The sequence below is a fragment of the Aegilops tauschii genome, chromosome 1, assembly GCF_002575655.3.
Source record: "Aegilops tauschii subsp. strangulata cultivar AL8/78 chromosome 1, Aet v6.0, whole genome shotgun sequence".
Taxonomy (NCBI): Eukaryota; Viridiplantae; Streptophyta; class Magnoliopsida; order Poales; family Poaceae; genus Aegilops; species Aegilops tauschii.
Window position 1 is genome coordinate 70970021 of NC_053035.3, and position 17228 is coordinate 70987248.

At 46.1% G+C, this 17228-nt stretch overlaps 1 protein-coding gene across 1 annotated transcript; it reads right to left on the bottom strand.

Moving 5' to 3' along the window:
• Positions 1-7463: 7463 nt before the first annotated feature.
• Positions 7464-11452, bottom strand: LOC109772576 (CBL-interacting protein kinase 17). Its single transcript, XM_020331257.4, has 12 exons — positions 11088-11452; positions 9907-9978; positions 9677-9784; positions 9452-9532; positions 9318-9371; positions 9116-9241; positions 8798-9007; positions 8570-8674; positions 8280-8396; positions 8112-8174; positions 7936-8010; positions 7464-7813 (listed from the first exon to the last, which is right to left on the bottom strand). Exons 1-12 carry the CDS (start codon positions 11355-11357, stop codon positions 7694-7696), a joined length of 1401 nt encoding a protein of 466 aa, XP_020186846.1. The 5' UTR covers positions 11358-11452; the 3' UTR covers positions 7464-7693.
• Positions 11453-17228: the final 5776 nt, after the last annotated feature.

The following is a 17228-nucleotide window of genomic DNA, read 5'->3' on the forward strand; positions in this document are numbered from 1 at the left end:
GTGTCGATAAAAACCTAAATGATGAAAGCTTAGGATTTTAGGGTGCCTCGGCGTCGACAAACCCTAAATGATAAAAGCTTAGCTTTTAGGATGCCTCGGTGTCGACAAACCCTAAATGATGAGAGCATGATAATTCCTCACAAACCAACCCTTAAATAACACTGAGCCATTATGCCGTCACCCTTGAAGCCTTGCGGGCATTTGCAGCCCTTAGCTTGTTCATTCTGTAGATTTCCAAAATTCAGTTTTGTACTGCACACCGAAGCCCCAAGAAAGAAAACCGCAATCTGAAACAGAGGATCAATTTTCAGCCCTTGGATTAGTTTAGTATTTTTTTCACACACTCAGACACCCTTGCTTGCCATGTGTGTGAGAGAGATAGTGAGAGGAGACAAGAAAAAGGGGGTTAGGAAGGGACTTGGACCTTAGCAACAACACACTAACAGGTTCCATCCCCAAACACCTAGGCAATATCACAAACATCTCTCAATTGTTCCTTGACAATAACCAACTTTTTGGCGACATTCCTCGAGAATTAGGTTATTTGGTCAACTTAGAGATCTTGTTCCTTGACAATAACCAACTTTTTGACCAAACTTTTTTCCTATTTAGAGCGAAACATGGCCCACAACAATGAGGCCGGCGGTTCGGGCAAGGCATTCTGGGAGCTGTCCCAGGAGATGGAGGAAGAACCTCACCGCTATGAGGACGCCGCGGAAGACACCGATCCTGACTACACAACCCCTAGTGGCATCGGGGATGACACCACTGATGGTGCCGCCGAGGATGCCACCACTGATGATGGCAGCGCACGCACAGATGACAGCCAACCGAAGAGGCAACGGAAGGACCAGCGCCCGAACGTGCTCGGCACCGTCAAGGAGGAATTTACTGAAGTGTCCTCCGAGGGACATCCAACGGCGCCCAAAAAATTAGTCAAGGGGTACGCGGGACAACTCGGGTGCATTCTTCGGAGCACCGTCTCAATCAACACCGAGAACCTAAGGCATCGTGACCGAGGGAATTTGCGCAACCTCCTCTTCACGAAGATGCAAGAACGATACAAGTTCCCCGGTGACTTCGCAAACACACGCCTCTTAGGGAATAAAGTGAACAGTGCCGCCCTCACAAAGATGAGCACGGCCCTGGCTACTTGGAGAGCCGCGGTGAAGAGAATGATTGAAAAAGGTGATAGTTATGAGAAGATCAAGGAGAAAAATCCTTCGATCAGCGAAGTTGACTACCTGGAGTTCAAGATCAAGTGCGAGAGCAACACAACCGTGGAATCAAGTCAGTGGGGGAAAGATATGCGGGACTTGAACTTAGGGGTCCACAAACTCGGTCCCGGCGGTTACAGAGTGGCGGAACCTATATGGGACAAGGAGGACGCGGAGCGTGCCGAGCAAGGCCTACCGCCCCTCTTCGAGAAATACCGTGACAAGCAGACTAGTAACTATGTCAGGGCCCGGTACAAGATTGACCCGGTAACCAAGGAGCTTACCACGGATCCAAAGACCAAGGCGCTTGAGCGTGTTCTGGTAAGGGATACACCCCCGCGTAATTAGCTCCATATGGTTGCATTCTAATTAATGAAGCCAAATTTCTAAATGGTTCACGTTCCTTTCGCAGGACACTGAAAGCAGTAGCACGGGGTCGTCTCAGAGCTCCCCTTTCGACACCCCTTTAAATAGGGCGTTGAACGTAATGAAAAACAAGGATAAGCTTAGTAAGCCGTCGTCAGCTGGTCGTGTGGCCGACAAAGGCTTGTCCACGAAATGGTCAGAATACTATACCGCTGGGCGAAAGGAGAGAAAGACCAGCTCGGAAAGCCAGGAGCGCGAGGTTCAACAACTCAAGGCACAAGTGGCGCGGATTCCGGAGATGGTCGAAGAGCAAGTGCGAGACCAACTGGGAGCGACGATCACCGCCATTATACCTACCTTGGTTTCTGGGCTGCAGGCGTGGATTGCGGGCAGCCAACAGGGGCCGCCCTCGATTCCCAGCTTCACGGGCAGCAACTCGCGCAACGCGCCGGCGGCGCCATTGGTGTCTCCGGCGGAGGCGGCATTGGTGTCTCCCGCGGCGGCGCCGGCATTGCAGCTTAATGCACCCGGGTATGGGAAGAATACGCCGGCCGGCACCTCGGCAGCAAGCGGCCCCTCCGTCACTTGCACGCCCGCCGTTGGCGGTGCCTTGACATTAGCCGAGCTCGACGCCATCACGGTAACTAATTAAGCCTCTCGGCCGATGACTTCATCTCCTTGCCTTTGACTGGGCATCCCTGACGCCCTACATGTTTTCGCAGGGCGCCGCCGACGTTCCATGCACTCTCCTGCACTTCGTGGACGGCGAGTTGATCGATGTCGCCAAGGCCAAAATCGTTCAACCGGGCAACCGCCTGTTCCACGGTAATCCGATGCCACCCAACGTGTAAAGGGTTCAATTGGTTTGGGTGCTACGGGGCTGCGACGACTTGTTACCTCCGTTTCGACCCCCTGGGGCCGACGAAAATGATGTGATGACCCTCAGCGCCTACTTAAGCTGGCCCCTGCTTTGGCCGAAGAGCCTGATTCGTTTGGGGGCAAGGGACACCACTCCATAGACAACACCGCCAGTCGTGCCGGCGCCAAGCCATGGCCAGACCGCCGCAACGCTACCGGACATGCCGGACATGCATATGGCACAGGATCCGGACGACGACGACGACGACGGTACATTTACCAACATCGATAAGTACTTCAACGAACATGGGTACGGTGACGAATTCTTGGGGCCTCCTTCTCAAGAATCCAACCCTGCAAAAGATGATCGCGATCTAGCTGGTACCGCGGAGAAACCCAATTGCAACAGGCGTCGTCTGGCGTTCAGTTCTCAGGAGACGCCTCCAGCTGCCGCCTTCACCGAGCCTCAGATAGCCGAGGTGCGAAATATTATCAGCCCCAACACACTCAAGAAGGCGGTCTCTGAGCAGAACTCGATCCCATTACAGCAGAAGAAGAAGGGACGGAAAAGAAAGAGTAACAAGGGTGCGAGCCAGCCGGCACCGAGTACGATCCGTGCTCAGGACGGGCCACCTTCACCTAAGGATCTCGAGGAGGGTGCATGTGGCGGGTAGGCCGATGCTACCGACTAATCTGCTCAATGCTGCAACCGGTGCTATGCAGAGTCTGCATGACAGTGTTCTTTCTTTGGAGAAGCGGCGTCTCTCCGAGAATGATGTGGCATACCCGGTTTTCGTGGCCAAGGTGCCAGAGGGCAAGGGCTTTGTGGATAGCACCATCGGGGGTATGATCGTCCTGCGGTTTGATGACATCTTCGCTATGTTTAACCTTCATCCGCTGCACTACACCTTCGTTCGGCTATTTTCGCTGAGTATGGAGATGCGGATCATTAGAGACAAGACCCCGGACATCATGATAGTCGACCCCTTCTACATGCGCGCCAAGATCTTGGGCAGCGCTAGGGACCGGCAAGTCGCGAGTTCATACCTCGAAGGCGTCATTCTGGCAAACCCAGATAAGGATAACTTCCTCGTGCCTTACTTTCCCGAGTAAGTCATCCCCTCACCGCCTTATAACATATGATTTCTTAGATTTCGATCGTTCTTTTTTTCCTAACATTTCGTGTTTTGTGCAGTGACACACATTGCACACTCATCCTCTTAAGCCCGAAATATTCCATGACCACGTATTTCGACTCGGACCGTCAGTCAAAGAAAGACTACACAAATATCAAGAAAGTTCTTGATGATGTTCTCCCCGGCTACGCCAGATCTGGAGGCACCTTCAGTAGGCCAATTCGTAGGTACGACAAGCACGTGTTCACCCACAATACAACATTCCCCTGCGTCAAGCAGTCGCCTGGCAGTCAGAAGGATGCCTACTACGCCCTCCATCACATGCGGGCGATCGTACGGGACCATAATCACCTTCTGCTACCAAATAATCTCAAAGATTGGGCCGCACGCTTGTCGGCAATCCAGGACGCGGACATCAGACAAGAATTCTTTCGCATCCAGTCGGAGTTTGCGGAAATCATCCATCAAGATGTCCTTCGTACCTCGGGGCAGTTCTACCTCAGATATCAACCGTCCAACAGTGAGATAGAAACAACGCTACAAATGCAGGCTGACAACGCCCGCGATTTCATGACCATCACGACAGACGGCGGCTTCATCCACACTCCGGTCCCTGAGTCGAGTCGAAAGTAGTGATGCTATGTAGTTCTGAAATATCGATTAGCTCATGTTGTAATTAAACTTTAATGAACTTGTATGTCTCTTTGGTTTGGACAGTCGTTCAACTTATATGTAATCGATGCTATTTATTAGTAGGACCATGAATCATGCTATTAATGTCTTGTTTCTCTTCCGATCCTTTTGTTGCATACTTATATATTGCTTATGTATTGTCTGTGAATTGCTACTAACGTTTTGTTTGTCTAGTGCATAGAGATGCCGTCGTATGTCGTGTACAAGGGTAAGGTTCCCGGAGTCTACGACGACTGGGAGGAGTGTCGGAGACAAGTTCATCGTTTCAGCGGAAACAGTTACAAAGGGTACACCACTAGGGCGGAGGCGGAAGCTAGATACGCGCGCTATCTAGCGGGAGAGAGGAAGGAGCGGAGGAGGAACCGAATGAAGACCAGTTTCATCGCGATGATGCTAATCGTGATGACCGCAGCTCTCTTCTATGTGATGGTAGTTTAGATGATCGATATCGACTTGTAATGTGAAGACAAACTCGCTACTCTCGGTCTCGAGACTTGTAATGTTCTAACTTTGTTCGGTCTTTTAAATTCGGAGACTAATATGATGAATTGTATTCGGAGACTAATCTTCTATTGTATTCGATAAATCTGCTGTTTATATATTGTGTTGTCTATATTCTGTGCAGTAATATATTTTGTAACATGTGCAAATATCAAAAAAATAAAAAAAATCCTAATATTCATACTAGTGGCGCACCACACTGCACTTTAGTGGCGCATTATTTAGAAGTGCGCCATTAGTAACCCAGAGCACAAGGTAAATATGCCCCCCTGGGAGGCATAGTAATGGCGCACCGTTTGACATACTAATGGCGCACTCCCTGGTGCGCCACTATTGTCTGGTATACTAATGGCGCACCAAGGGTGCGCCATTAGTATTAGTTACTAGTGGCGTGATGATAGTGGCGCACCTGTAGTGCGCCATTAATGGCCAAAACAGGTGCGCCACTAATTAGCCTTTTTCTAATAGTGTTTAGGTCAGGGGCGCCATGTGTGGCTTGGTTAACCCCATCATCCAAGGTGTATTCCACATTTTGTGGCTTATGATGAATAAAACTTGGTTATCCCTCAAAAAAAGAAAACCTACCATAGTGAGGGGACCTCCTAATCGGCGCCTCTGCGCCGGTTAGAGGTTTCAGCAACCACGCGCCTGCACATATGGGCCGGCCCATCGCGTGCGACCCAGTTCTCTTCCATGACAAGGCACCCAGCTCCATCCTACCCTCGTGTTATGCTTCTAAACTTCAAGAAAAAAAGACCTACATCTAACTAGGAAACCTTGGCGGTGCCACAACATGCACACTCGTGAGCTATTACCCAATCATATTTTGACAAATTTAGGTAATAGATATATCCTTTTTTGGTTGATGTTCAAATTTTCCTCACTAATAAGTCACTTTACTTAATAATGTATACTTAGAAACTGAAATATCATATTTTCCCTTCAAATAAAATGTTTTTAGTGCTTTAGTGAGTTCAACAATAATCACACAACTATGTATAGTAAACAATAATCGCTCATTGTCAGCAGGTGCATAAGAGGCTAAACAATAATACCACTCGTTGATCTATTAAATATGTCCACTTGAACGATCCAAACGTGATGGAAAAAAATGTCCACTTTTTAGTTTTTATCATTAAGCTCATAACTGCGGCGTTTCTGCACCCAGGTTCAGCTGCACCCGCCGATGAATAGTGAAATAAAAAATAACAAAAAGATTCAAAAAAATTGAAATTTTTAGACACGGTAGTTGAGGGAATCAACTAAGTGCGGGCCAAATTTCAAGATGTTTGGATATTTGAGGAGCTCATGGTAAAAATAACAAATTTGGCTTGTCAAAGAAACTTTCAAAAAGTGCACTATGTAGACTCGATCTTGTTATTTTTGGCACGAGCTCCTCAAATGTCCAAACACCTTGAAATTTTGCACGCACCTAGAATATTGCCTAAAATTTCATGTGTAAAAATTTCAATATTTATTGAATTATTTTGCTTTCTTCCGATTTTACTGTTCACTAGTAGCAGATGAGCCTCGGCACCGTTTTGAATTGTCGCTCATGAATTTAGTCCAGATATATGGACCAATGTGTAGTCTCTAGTTTTATTTGGAAAGTAGTCGGTGAACATTTTGGTATCTCTCTAGGTGTTGATTACCTTTCCATTGCTAAGTTTTGGGTCCCAAATAAGAAAATTTCTGCTCTAAATACTGCCTGCGCATCAACTATGTGAAAAATTAGAAACTCCGTGATTTTTAACAACACCATATGGATCTCTGTGAACCAGGTGATAGGGAGTATTCTCAGAACAATCAAGAACTGGATGATGTTGTCACCGAAATTGGTGAGAGGGAGACTGAAATCTTTCTCACAATTACTGACAAATCATATGAGAGCACCTATACAGATCCTAGGTGGGTAAAAGGTTTGCCTGACTCCGCCACCCGCTCGGCAACTCATCTCCACAATACTCGGCGACAAGGTCAAAATCTCTGACCCGAGGCAACCTCTCTTTGGATTTCCTGACATGAAAGCCAAACCGGGATCAATTGCCTGGCCCACATATGTCCTGGAGCTCAGCTGATCTCCTCAGCAAGAAGCGACGCCGCCCCTGAAAGGTCGACGTGCTCAGATAATCTGCGACGTTCTCTTTGGCTAGCAACTTTCTACCTCTTTTTCCCCGAAAAAAAAAAAACTTTCTACCTCTTTTTAGCTTCTTCTGCACCTGCGTGTCCTGTACCTTAGTAGTTTAGTTTTAGTTTCTATTAGTTCGTGGTCTACTACTTTTGGACACCTGAACTATGTAGTATGAGCTACTCGTGGTTTCATTCAGGCTCATGGAACCAGGAATCGCCACCCTATTTTTCTAAAACATTGTCTTGAGCAGTATGATAGAGTAATACTTTCTCCGTTCAAGATGTTCCATTTTTTTTGTGAATCGGGTGCATATAGGCACATTTAAGTAAGTTTGCTCACTCATTTTAATCCGTATGTAGTCAATATTGAAATATCTGAAACATCTTATATTTGTGAACTCTTTTAAGGGATAGTAATTGTTCATTTTGAATTTTTGCTTCCACAGTTTTTTTTTAAATCGCTAGTACTTCACGGTCGTATATTTATTTTAGAACAGGGATCCTTCTCATACTCTTGATGTATTGGTTAGAACAAGTGGACATGAATGACACAGATAAGAAGTAACAAAACCAGCTCAATAATTCATCTCTTATATGTTAATGTTCCTTTCTTTTCTTCTGTTTTTTTTTTCATTTACATGGCTGACAGTCAGTTCTCACCAGTCAGTTTTCTGTACTTCTGTACAGTATGATCCAATCCTTACTCCCTCGCCGTCATTTCCAAACCCTGAAGAGCTATGATCCTAGGGTCCTACAACATCTTGTCAGTGTGGGGGTACAACGCAACGCTCGTCACAAGGCAACTAGTGGCGTCGCGCCTCTGCTGTCGAAGCTGGGGAGATTGTCGTCAAAGAGCTGCTCCATCCTGAATATCTTGTCAATCCCCAGGTCACTCGAGATCCTATCGCAGAGCTGCAAAATACATTCCAAGAAAGCAACATCATTAGTCATTCACTCAGTAACCACCAGCACTGAAGATATGTACAGTGAAGTCATGGCAGTGGCAAATCCAGTTGTTGTTAGCCCTTGTCTACCTCTCTGTACACTGCAGCGTCACCCTGGGACTTCCTAAGCTCAACAACATGCAGAGAGGGACCAAGCTCAAACACCTGGGATAGAAAAGCAGCACCCCAGATGTTAGCAGCTGATCTCCATCGGTTACCGTTCCCACGCATTTCACTGAAGAAAAGTGCAGCTCGCCGAATTATACCTCGGCACAGACTAAGAATGGCGAAGGGTTGTTCGCTCCATGACAATTGCCCGTTATTTTGAGCTGAAATATAACACAGCACAACATTTTCAGTTCCTTCAAAAGTTGTACTCAATCATGTGATGACGAAAAATCTCTACAATGTGATGATGAGAAACTTGTGCTCACCTTGCTATGCGCTCTTTGAACATGGAACCCCGACTGTGTTGCAGACTCTTCAATCTTGTCGAACAAATCCTTCGGTGGAAGTGCTGATGTGAACATGATCTTTCTCTGGGACACTCCCTGCAATAAGTCCAGCTGGATGAGATGAGTTGTTCTATAAGGCCCCATGGCAGCATTCAGTGATCATCTTGAGAAACTATGCATATGAGTTTTCTTCCCAGTTTTGCAGATTAAATCATTCTGATCACAGCAAGGGAGGTGCAGGAAAGAAATTACTGAAAATATTTTTGTACCTCTTCCTCAAAAAACCCTGAAAGATCGAGGGAAGATGCCATTCCGATCAGCTGAAAAGCGTTCATCTGACGTGTACTCTTGTCCCCAGGTGCTTCACTAATTTGCTTCAGGATGGAAAAATGAAACAAAAAATCACCGATCAGCGGCTACAAATACGTAGTGTATTTGCCTATATTAGGACATAAATTGGTCTTCAGCATTATACAGTTTGTGTCATCTTGCCATACCTGTTTGACAGGCAGAATTGCACCATGCCGTACATCATCATCATCGTCATCATATGGACCAACAGGAATATAGTCTTTCTGAAACCATTCGTGTAGTTTGATCTCTGCCATGTTGATCCTCTTCATCGGATTTGGTTCAAGAATCCTCTTAAGAAGGTTTTGTGCACCAGGCGAAAGCCACTCCGGGATCTTAGTGTCAGCCTTGAAAATCTACACGCAACCAGATAACAGTAGTATTATTGGAATGGAATCACAGAACTATCAGAACAAAGCACCAGATATCACTTAGGTTTTTAGTTGTTTTAAATGAATGTGTACCTTCTGATAAAGAACAACCATATTTCGGTCATCAAACGGAAGCTGGCCTATGAGCATTATGTAAAGAATTACTCCACAAGACCAGATATCCGACAGTGATCCGTCATAACCTCTGTTCTGCAGAACCTGGATATATTTGGCACAAGAATTAGCAAATATACCGTAAAACAGATAACTGGTCCCAAGGTGGCTAGTCTCTTACCTCAGGTGCAATATAGTTGGGGCTACCACAGGTTGTATGCAGCAATCCATCCTTCTGAAAAGTTGCAGACCTTAAATTCAATGAAATGAAAATATCCTCGCAACAGAAAAATCAAGGAAAATTTTCTGCCATACCCCGAGATGTTGAGGTAAAGCACATAGACCAAAATCAGAGATCTTGATGTTGCCTTTTCGGTCAATCAGAACGTTTTCAGGCTGTAACATGTAGCAGTGGGATAAGTCAGGAGAACACAGAGCAATCAACCATAATGCCATGATTCATGAGAAATAATAATGTTAGACAATAGTTTGCCCCAAATTCTTCAAAAGAAAAGAAAATAAAACTTCAGTGATCAGTACCTTAAGGTCTCTGTGGTAGACACCCTTTCCATGGCAATAGCTCACGCCATCAATTAGCTGCTGAAAAAGTCTTCTTCCTTCTCGTTCGGATAGTTTTCCCCTCATTGCCTTTTATTTGCACAAAAAAAAATCAACTCGAAGTGTTAGAACTGACCAATGTACCTGGCAGGGAATTTTATAATGCAAAGCAAGCTTTCAGATAGTTGAAAATAAAAGTTATGCGGGCTTACAATCCTGTCAAACAGCTCTCCTCCATTGACAAACTCAAGCACCATGTAGATCTTTGTTTTGCTAGCAGCAACCTGAATCAAGAGTTAGAACAATTACAAGATTAATAATATGACACTGATGTTATTTAAACGGGCCATGTCGACGAATTCATATGCTCATGTGCACCACAAAAGACCCGAAGAAATTCTGTCTCTCAGAAAATAAAGAAGATTATGGCAAAGTCATAAAGATAAGGACGGGGCAGCAGCTGGTTGGCATTATTGGATATACTTGGCGTCGACACATGCGCTCCAAATCAGGCATTAATCTTGAAATGGAGAAGTGCATGGCCTGGAGCTGAATCAGCCTCCAACTCCACGTGCTGCTACAGGTCTAGTGGTCTACGTGCAACGCGCTACGTATAGACAAAATACTAATATCCAATGCAATCCCTACAGGCTAAAATTATTGATAAGTGCTGTGAATGTACGAAAACATATATAGACAAATATTATGATGGTGCTTGAAATCCCCGCGTTCTTTTTCAAGGAATTTCTGGTTGATAGTTGCCGCTGTGGCGTGCCCGGATGTACAGGTACGTTCTCACCGTCCCGAGTACAAGCCTCCCGCAACCGTCGAGTTGATAGAACATTCTCCTTATACTACCCCATAAAAGACCAACGGGCTCTTCTCTTCCCCCCTCCGGCGTCAAATTTTTAAATAATTGCAGCACGATTCTTCCAGCTCATCAAGATGGTCAATGTTTTGTAGCCCAGTCCGACATGGTCCATGTCACCATGTGTAACGCGGAATGAACTCTCTATGTATGTAGACTCTTAATATACAAAGTAGAATCCCCAAATTATAGGTTTGTGTTGCTATGAATGCAGGAAAACATATGTAGATAAACATTATGATGATGATGATGATGCTTGCCATCTCCACCACGAGCTATCCCTTTCCTTAAGGAATCTCTGGTTGATAATTGTAGCGTCATTCCAACCGTGGCGTGCCCGTAGTTCAAGCATCCTTGCTCTCAGGCTCGACAAGGTATTTAAATTTAAAACCGTCTTTTCCTCATTTTTTCCACCGAAGGTACTCTATCTATGGATTCTATACACGCATCTAGCAGAGGCAGCAGCGCAGCAGCGAGGGAAGAATAGGAGCCGAGATCGCGATTACTAGTAGTAATAATATTTACCTCGTGGAGGCGGACGACGTTGGGGTGCGCGAGCATGGTGAGCGTGGCGATCTCCCTGCGGACCTGGTCGTCGGCGCCGCGGAGGGAGAGCACCCTGCCGCGGTCCAGGATCTTCACGGCGAAGTGGTCCCCGGTGCCGCGGTGCCGCGCGTGCTTCACCTTGCCGAAGCTGCCTTCCCCCAGCGTCCGCCCGAGCTCGTACGCGCCCAGCAGCGCCGCACGCGCGCGGCACCCCGCCGCCGCCTCTTCCGCGTCCCCCGTCGCCACCATCTGCTGCCCGCTGCTCCCCGGAGAGCGACTCGTTCCGTCGTTCGTGGTGAATTGGGATTTCGGCCGGTGGCGTGTTTCGCGTGCTGACGAGGCGAATTGGAATGTGGACGGGGCTTATTTATAGCCCTGGATCCTCTCAGAAGTTGCTGTGTGCGTGCGTGTGGTTGTGTGTGGGGTGGGGTTTGCTCGCTGTTTGGATTACCTTAATCCTGAAGCCAATCCAACAGAATAAATTAACAATTTTACTACTGTGAAGGTGTGGCGAGCGGAGAAGGAAGTTTAGAACAAAAATAAATAAATAATAAGAGTAACTCCAACGCGTCGATCCAAACAGACGGTGATTTTGTCCGTTTGAGTCCGCCTGCTCGGTGTCCGCTCTGTTTAAGATTTGGGTCGGCAGTGCGCCCAACGCGCCGACCCATATTCGCCGGCATGGCCAACGCGTGTCTCCTCTGGACCAGGGCCTGCGGCGTCCGACGAGCATGGCGGCGTCAGGCCAGCGGGCGGTGTCGGATGAAGGAGCTGGTCGGGCCGGGGGAGGCGCCTTCCTGCTCGCAGCGGTGTCGGAGTGGGGCGGGGGGGGGGGGGGGTGGTGGGAAGCTGCGGTGGCCCTGGCGGCAAGGCGGTGGTGGCGGCGACAGGGAGAAGGTGTGTCGGCACGGGCTGCTGGCAGAGGCATCGGAAATGGGCGGCGGCAGCGACGGGGCGGAGCGGGCGAGGGCATGATGTCGATAGGGGTGGAAGAGGATAGCCAATGTGCCACCGACTGGCGGGCCAGGGGGAGGAGTAGGCGCGCGTCCGTTTCGTGTCCGCGCCGACGCAAACCAGTCTCAAAATTGGGTCGGAAATGGGTCGGCACGCAGACGAAAAGCGAACACGCATCCGTTTGGGTCGGCGCGTTGGGCCGACTTTTCTGTCCGCGCCGAACCAAATGGACGCGTGCAGACGAAACGGGCCGGCGCGTTGGAGTTGCTCTAACGGTGTGGATGTCTGGTTTTGACCGTCGCAAGAGAGCACTCCTGTCTTCATCCTTATGAGAGAGAAGTTTCGCTCGTACGTTTAGCATCGTCGGTGACCGTGCGGATGCATGTATTCGGTGGATATGTTTTTGATGGATTTGTTCGGATCTGGTCATCATTCGCCTATGGGTTGGACTCTTATGATCACGCTATTATTTATCGGCGACGGTTGCTAACATTTTCCGAGCATCGATTTTTTTACCACGCCTTTCATCAATGTCATTTCGTGATAAAATTTGGCATGCAGAACAAACATTTCTTAAAGCATGCCACAAAAATCAGAATTTTTAAAATGTTTTTCTATTTTATCTATTTTACTGTTCATAGCAGGAGCATTTGAGCTTGGATGTAGAAACTCCACGCCCCTGTGGCTATATTCAGGTTTACTAGAGGGGGGGGGGGGGGCATAAAGCAGTTTGGATTTTATTAAATCTCGTAGTTTATTGATCCAACATGCTTCCATGCATCTAATCTTGTCATTTGGATTTTAGAATTTTAAATTTGTAATTTGATTATGCCTTTTGTTTTTCTTTGGCTACTCCATCTTTCTAGAGGGACGCTAGGTTATTAAATATCGGTCATAAATTGAATCTTCAACATGTTTGCACATTTTGGGCAACAAACGTCCACATTGACTCGGTCCTACCATCCACCATTACGGCTTGTTTGGTTTGAAGAGTCTTTGTGGGATTTTATTCCATCGGATATTTTCCCTTCAAATAGAGCTAGATATGAATGGTGCTACTCCTAGCAAGTTTCAAATAATGAATTAGAGCAACCACTCTGACCTACTGTTTTACAATCATTTTGAGTATGTTTGAGACACACACAGTCTATATCTTGTATCTAAATGACTACTTTTGTGATTTTCCTTTCATTTGTATCTGCATTGTTATCTTATAAAATTGATGCATGTTTTGTACTTATGTGTTTTCATTCATATGATTCAAAGAAGCTCCTACAAAGGGTTTGTGAAGGACATCTAAGCCCCTAACTGTGTTTTGTTGTTGATTTCGAGTATTAGTGGGACTAACCATCCATTGACACTGCCATAGATAACACTGCTAGGATGGAAAGGCTCAAGGAAGAATTATTTGCCGGAGAGACACCACCGACATCATCGACAATGCGCCACCGAAAATGACTTCATTGTACAATTTTTTTAATTGTCACTTGGGGGGGGGGGGGGGGGTGGGGGAATTCTCCCAACCTGAATATATTTCATAGTTTTTTTTACATGAGAGCGCTTAAGAGATATGAGAGGAGAGGTAATCACGCCACAATCTGGTACATTCTATCCCCTATAGGGGCTAAAGTGATGGACAATGAAGACCTACCTAAAATCTCTCCAAAATGGGGGGGGGGGGGGGGGGGGGTACATCTCCATCTAGTAGATCGGCGCCGACACACCAGCATGTCCGACGAAGGAGAGAGATGGCATGACACTTCCAAAATCACGTCTTGGTAGAGTTAAGAGACAAAACAGAGTCAATAAGTCACCTTGCTGCGGAGGTCAGGTCGTTGATGGAAGACATGATGTTTATTCTACAAAAACTTAGACGAGAACAAAATATGGTAGCAGATCGGCTGGCAATGTACACTCGAGCTGAGTGTAGCATTGTTGTATATATAGCTCCAAAGAGGACCCCATGTATCGCGAAACTTTTGCCTCGTTGTTGTAGCCCTATATAATACTCCCTCTGTAAAGAAATATAAGATTGTTTAGATCACTAAAGTAGTAATCTAAACGCTCTTATATTTGTTTATAGAGGGAGTAGAAGATAACTCCATCCCTCCGAAGAAAAAAGACTTTCGCACTCCACGTATCTAGGCAACCGCCCCCGCGTTTGAGCTCGAGCCATAGCCACTGCATGGATTAGTGAGACAGACGTGGATGTGGGCTTCCACGTTTCTAGCAACGCCAGGGCCGAAGTAGGAGTACCGGGAGGAGTACGAGGTCGAGTAGTAGGAGGCGCCATCTATGCCACCACGAGCGCCGACGGTAGGGCCACCGCCACCAGCATGGCCAGGGTTTCCTGCAACGTACACCGACCTTGTCGGCTACAAGGACTACAAGGACAAGCAGTGGGCTCTAGCTCCACCGTGTGCGCGTGCTCCGTTAACCACCATAGTTAGATCTAGGGTTTATTTAATTTTTAGTTATATTATTTTAGTTTAATTAATGGAACATACTTTTGACGGCCGTTTATCTACTCTCTCTCTGTAAAGAAATATAAAAGCGTTTAGATCACTATTGGGGGAGTACTTTAAATCAAAAAGAAAAAAAAAACTTAAAATGTGTTGCGTGCGTTGGGCGGGCTGGCGGGCTGGCGGATACAGACGAATATTTGGTGTCCGCTTGCCACCCAAAAGGACAAAAAAAGATATTTTTTTTGTCCATTTGAGTCAGCCCGTTGGAGTTTCCCTTATGTACATGCCTTTTATTTCATATTCTCCTTTTGTAATTTTAAGATAAAGTTTTTAACTTTTTTTGCGAGAAACTTCCCATCTATGAGTATGTACAATGGTGTTATATTAGGAGTGTCACGTAGAATAGGTGAAAGAGAGAGAAATCATAAGAAAAGACTTGTCTTCTGTTATTTAAGAGATGATCTCTTAGCACAATACGTCTCACCTTGTTTTAAAAAATAGCTAGTTATTGAAGATAAGACTGAGAGATAACCCATTGTAGACATATTTTTATTGTCATCTCTAAATTACATGCAAGGTTTAAGATAAAATTGTTTTATCAACCACTGTACATGCCCTATTCATCTTCAATTATGGCTGTACAAAGAACAACAGAGGTAATAAAAATTATAACCATGTTCGTGGACCACCTATCGGCGACTACAAGTACTGGCGAGCCGACGTGACGCTGTCATTGCCCCTCCCTCACCGGAGCCGAGCAAACCTTGTTGTAGTAGGTAGTCGGGAAGTCGTCGTGTTAAGGCCCCATAGGACCAGAGCAGCAACCATCACCGATGAAGAAAGTCGTAGATCAGAAGGATCAAACCTGTGAACACCCAAACGAAGACGAATGAAGACCGGATCCAAACAGATCCACCGAAGACGAGCACCGACCGAATCCCGTGAGATCCAGTGGAGACACATCTTTACACGCCCTTCGACGATGCTAGATGCGACGGAATAGAACGTGAAAGACATTATTCCTACTAAAGGACATCAAAGCCACAGTCTGAACCAATACGCTGAACCTATCAAGAACGTGAACGGGGTCCCTCTCGCCGGCAGGGTGCCGAGATCCTCCGCACCTCCATGGCCCAGAGGCCATCAAAGATGAGGTATATACAAGAAAAACAAACCCATGAAAAGTAGTAGTACGTACTAGGATAACTGGATGAGGGCACGCGGACGTGGACAAAATGATCCTGGACTAGTTCCTTTAGCCGCCCCAGCTGTTGCTTCCAAACTCGATTAATCCAAGCGGGGCCCGTCTTCTCAGTCGTTGTATTTACCTGAAAATATGTTCATTTCATAAGTGTGCGTGGGGTAGCTTGGCGTGACGAGACCGTATCTCGTCTGGCTGGCCTGGCAATATTCCGTTTTCTTACGTAATCTCTCCTCAGCCTGTCCTAGCTGAAGCTGATGCCGTGATGAAATAATTGGTTTCGGTGCAGTACGACGTCGACCGTAACAGAAGCATAGCATTAAGGCGTAGCCCTTAGTTCATTTCTCTTCGGAGGAAAGAAATAAGTGCAGATTCGGAGACGCCATTGCTTTGATGCTCACGTGCAATCGGACGGCTGTCGACAAGTGATACGACTCCTCTCAGTAAAAAGACAAGTGATACGACTGTGCTCGCTGCATGTGCCTAGTCACAAGTGATACGGCTGTGGATTAGCTAGGTACGTGACGACCCCAGCGGGACGCGTCGCGCTGTCGGTACAAAGTGGTTAATTTGAGAAGATTACCATTTTCTTAGTCTATCCCTCTGACACTTTGTTCTATTCCCTCTTGTCTTTTCTTTTGTACCTGAGACGTGGCAGTGCGTGTCAAGCATGGTCATGGACACCATGCTGTTGCCGTATAGTGTCTCGTGCGCTAGTTGCCTGTTACGTGCATGTTGCATGCAGCATAGAAGTCGGCATGCACACACTGCACCATATAAAGGCGTCATGTCTGTGTGACTGTGTACAAGAAAACAATTTTTTTTCCAAGAAACTTTCTATTTATTCATCAACTGTCAAGATAGTACAAAGAACATCTGAAGTAAAAATTACATCCAGGCCCATAGACCAACTAGCAACGACTTCATTCACTGGAGCGAGCCGAAGCCGGGCAAACCTTGTTATACTTGACAGTCGAGAAACCTTATTGTGCAAAAAAAAAATTAACCATTGATTCTCACTAACTTTAATTATCTTAACATGCAACTATCTTATTTCATGATGCCATTATGCATGGAGAACATTCACATTAAAATGCACATGCATGCTAATCATACTCAGCACCAACTTCAATTATCTTAACAAATGCAACTATGTCACCTCATCATGTCATCATGCATGGGAAAATACCCTCGTTAGAATGCACCATGCATTCTACTCATATTCAATAAATATTGTACAATTATAGAATAGTAAAATGAAACAAATTATATGTATTTTGGTTTCAGTACACATATTGTTAGTATAAATAGTAATGTTTCATACAACCAAATCGCACTGAAACAGTTACAACCAGTTGCTTAGCAATGCACGGGATATCATCTAGTAAGTATGATGATGCGTGCAAATACGGAAGCAATATACACAACAATTTTAGTAGTATTCGTTTCGAGTGGACGCTTGATTGACTGAAAGGTGATAAAAGTTGATAATTATTGCAT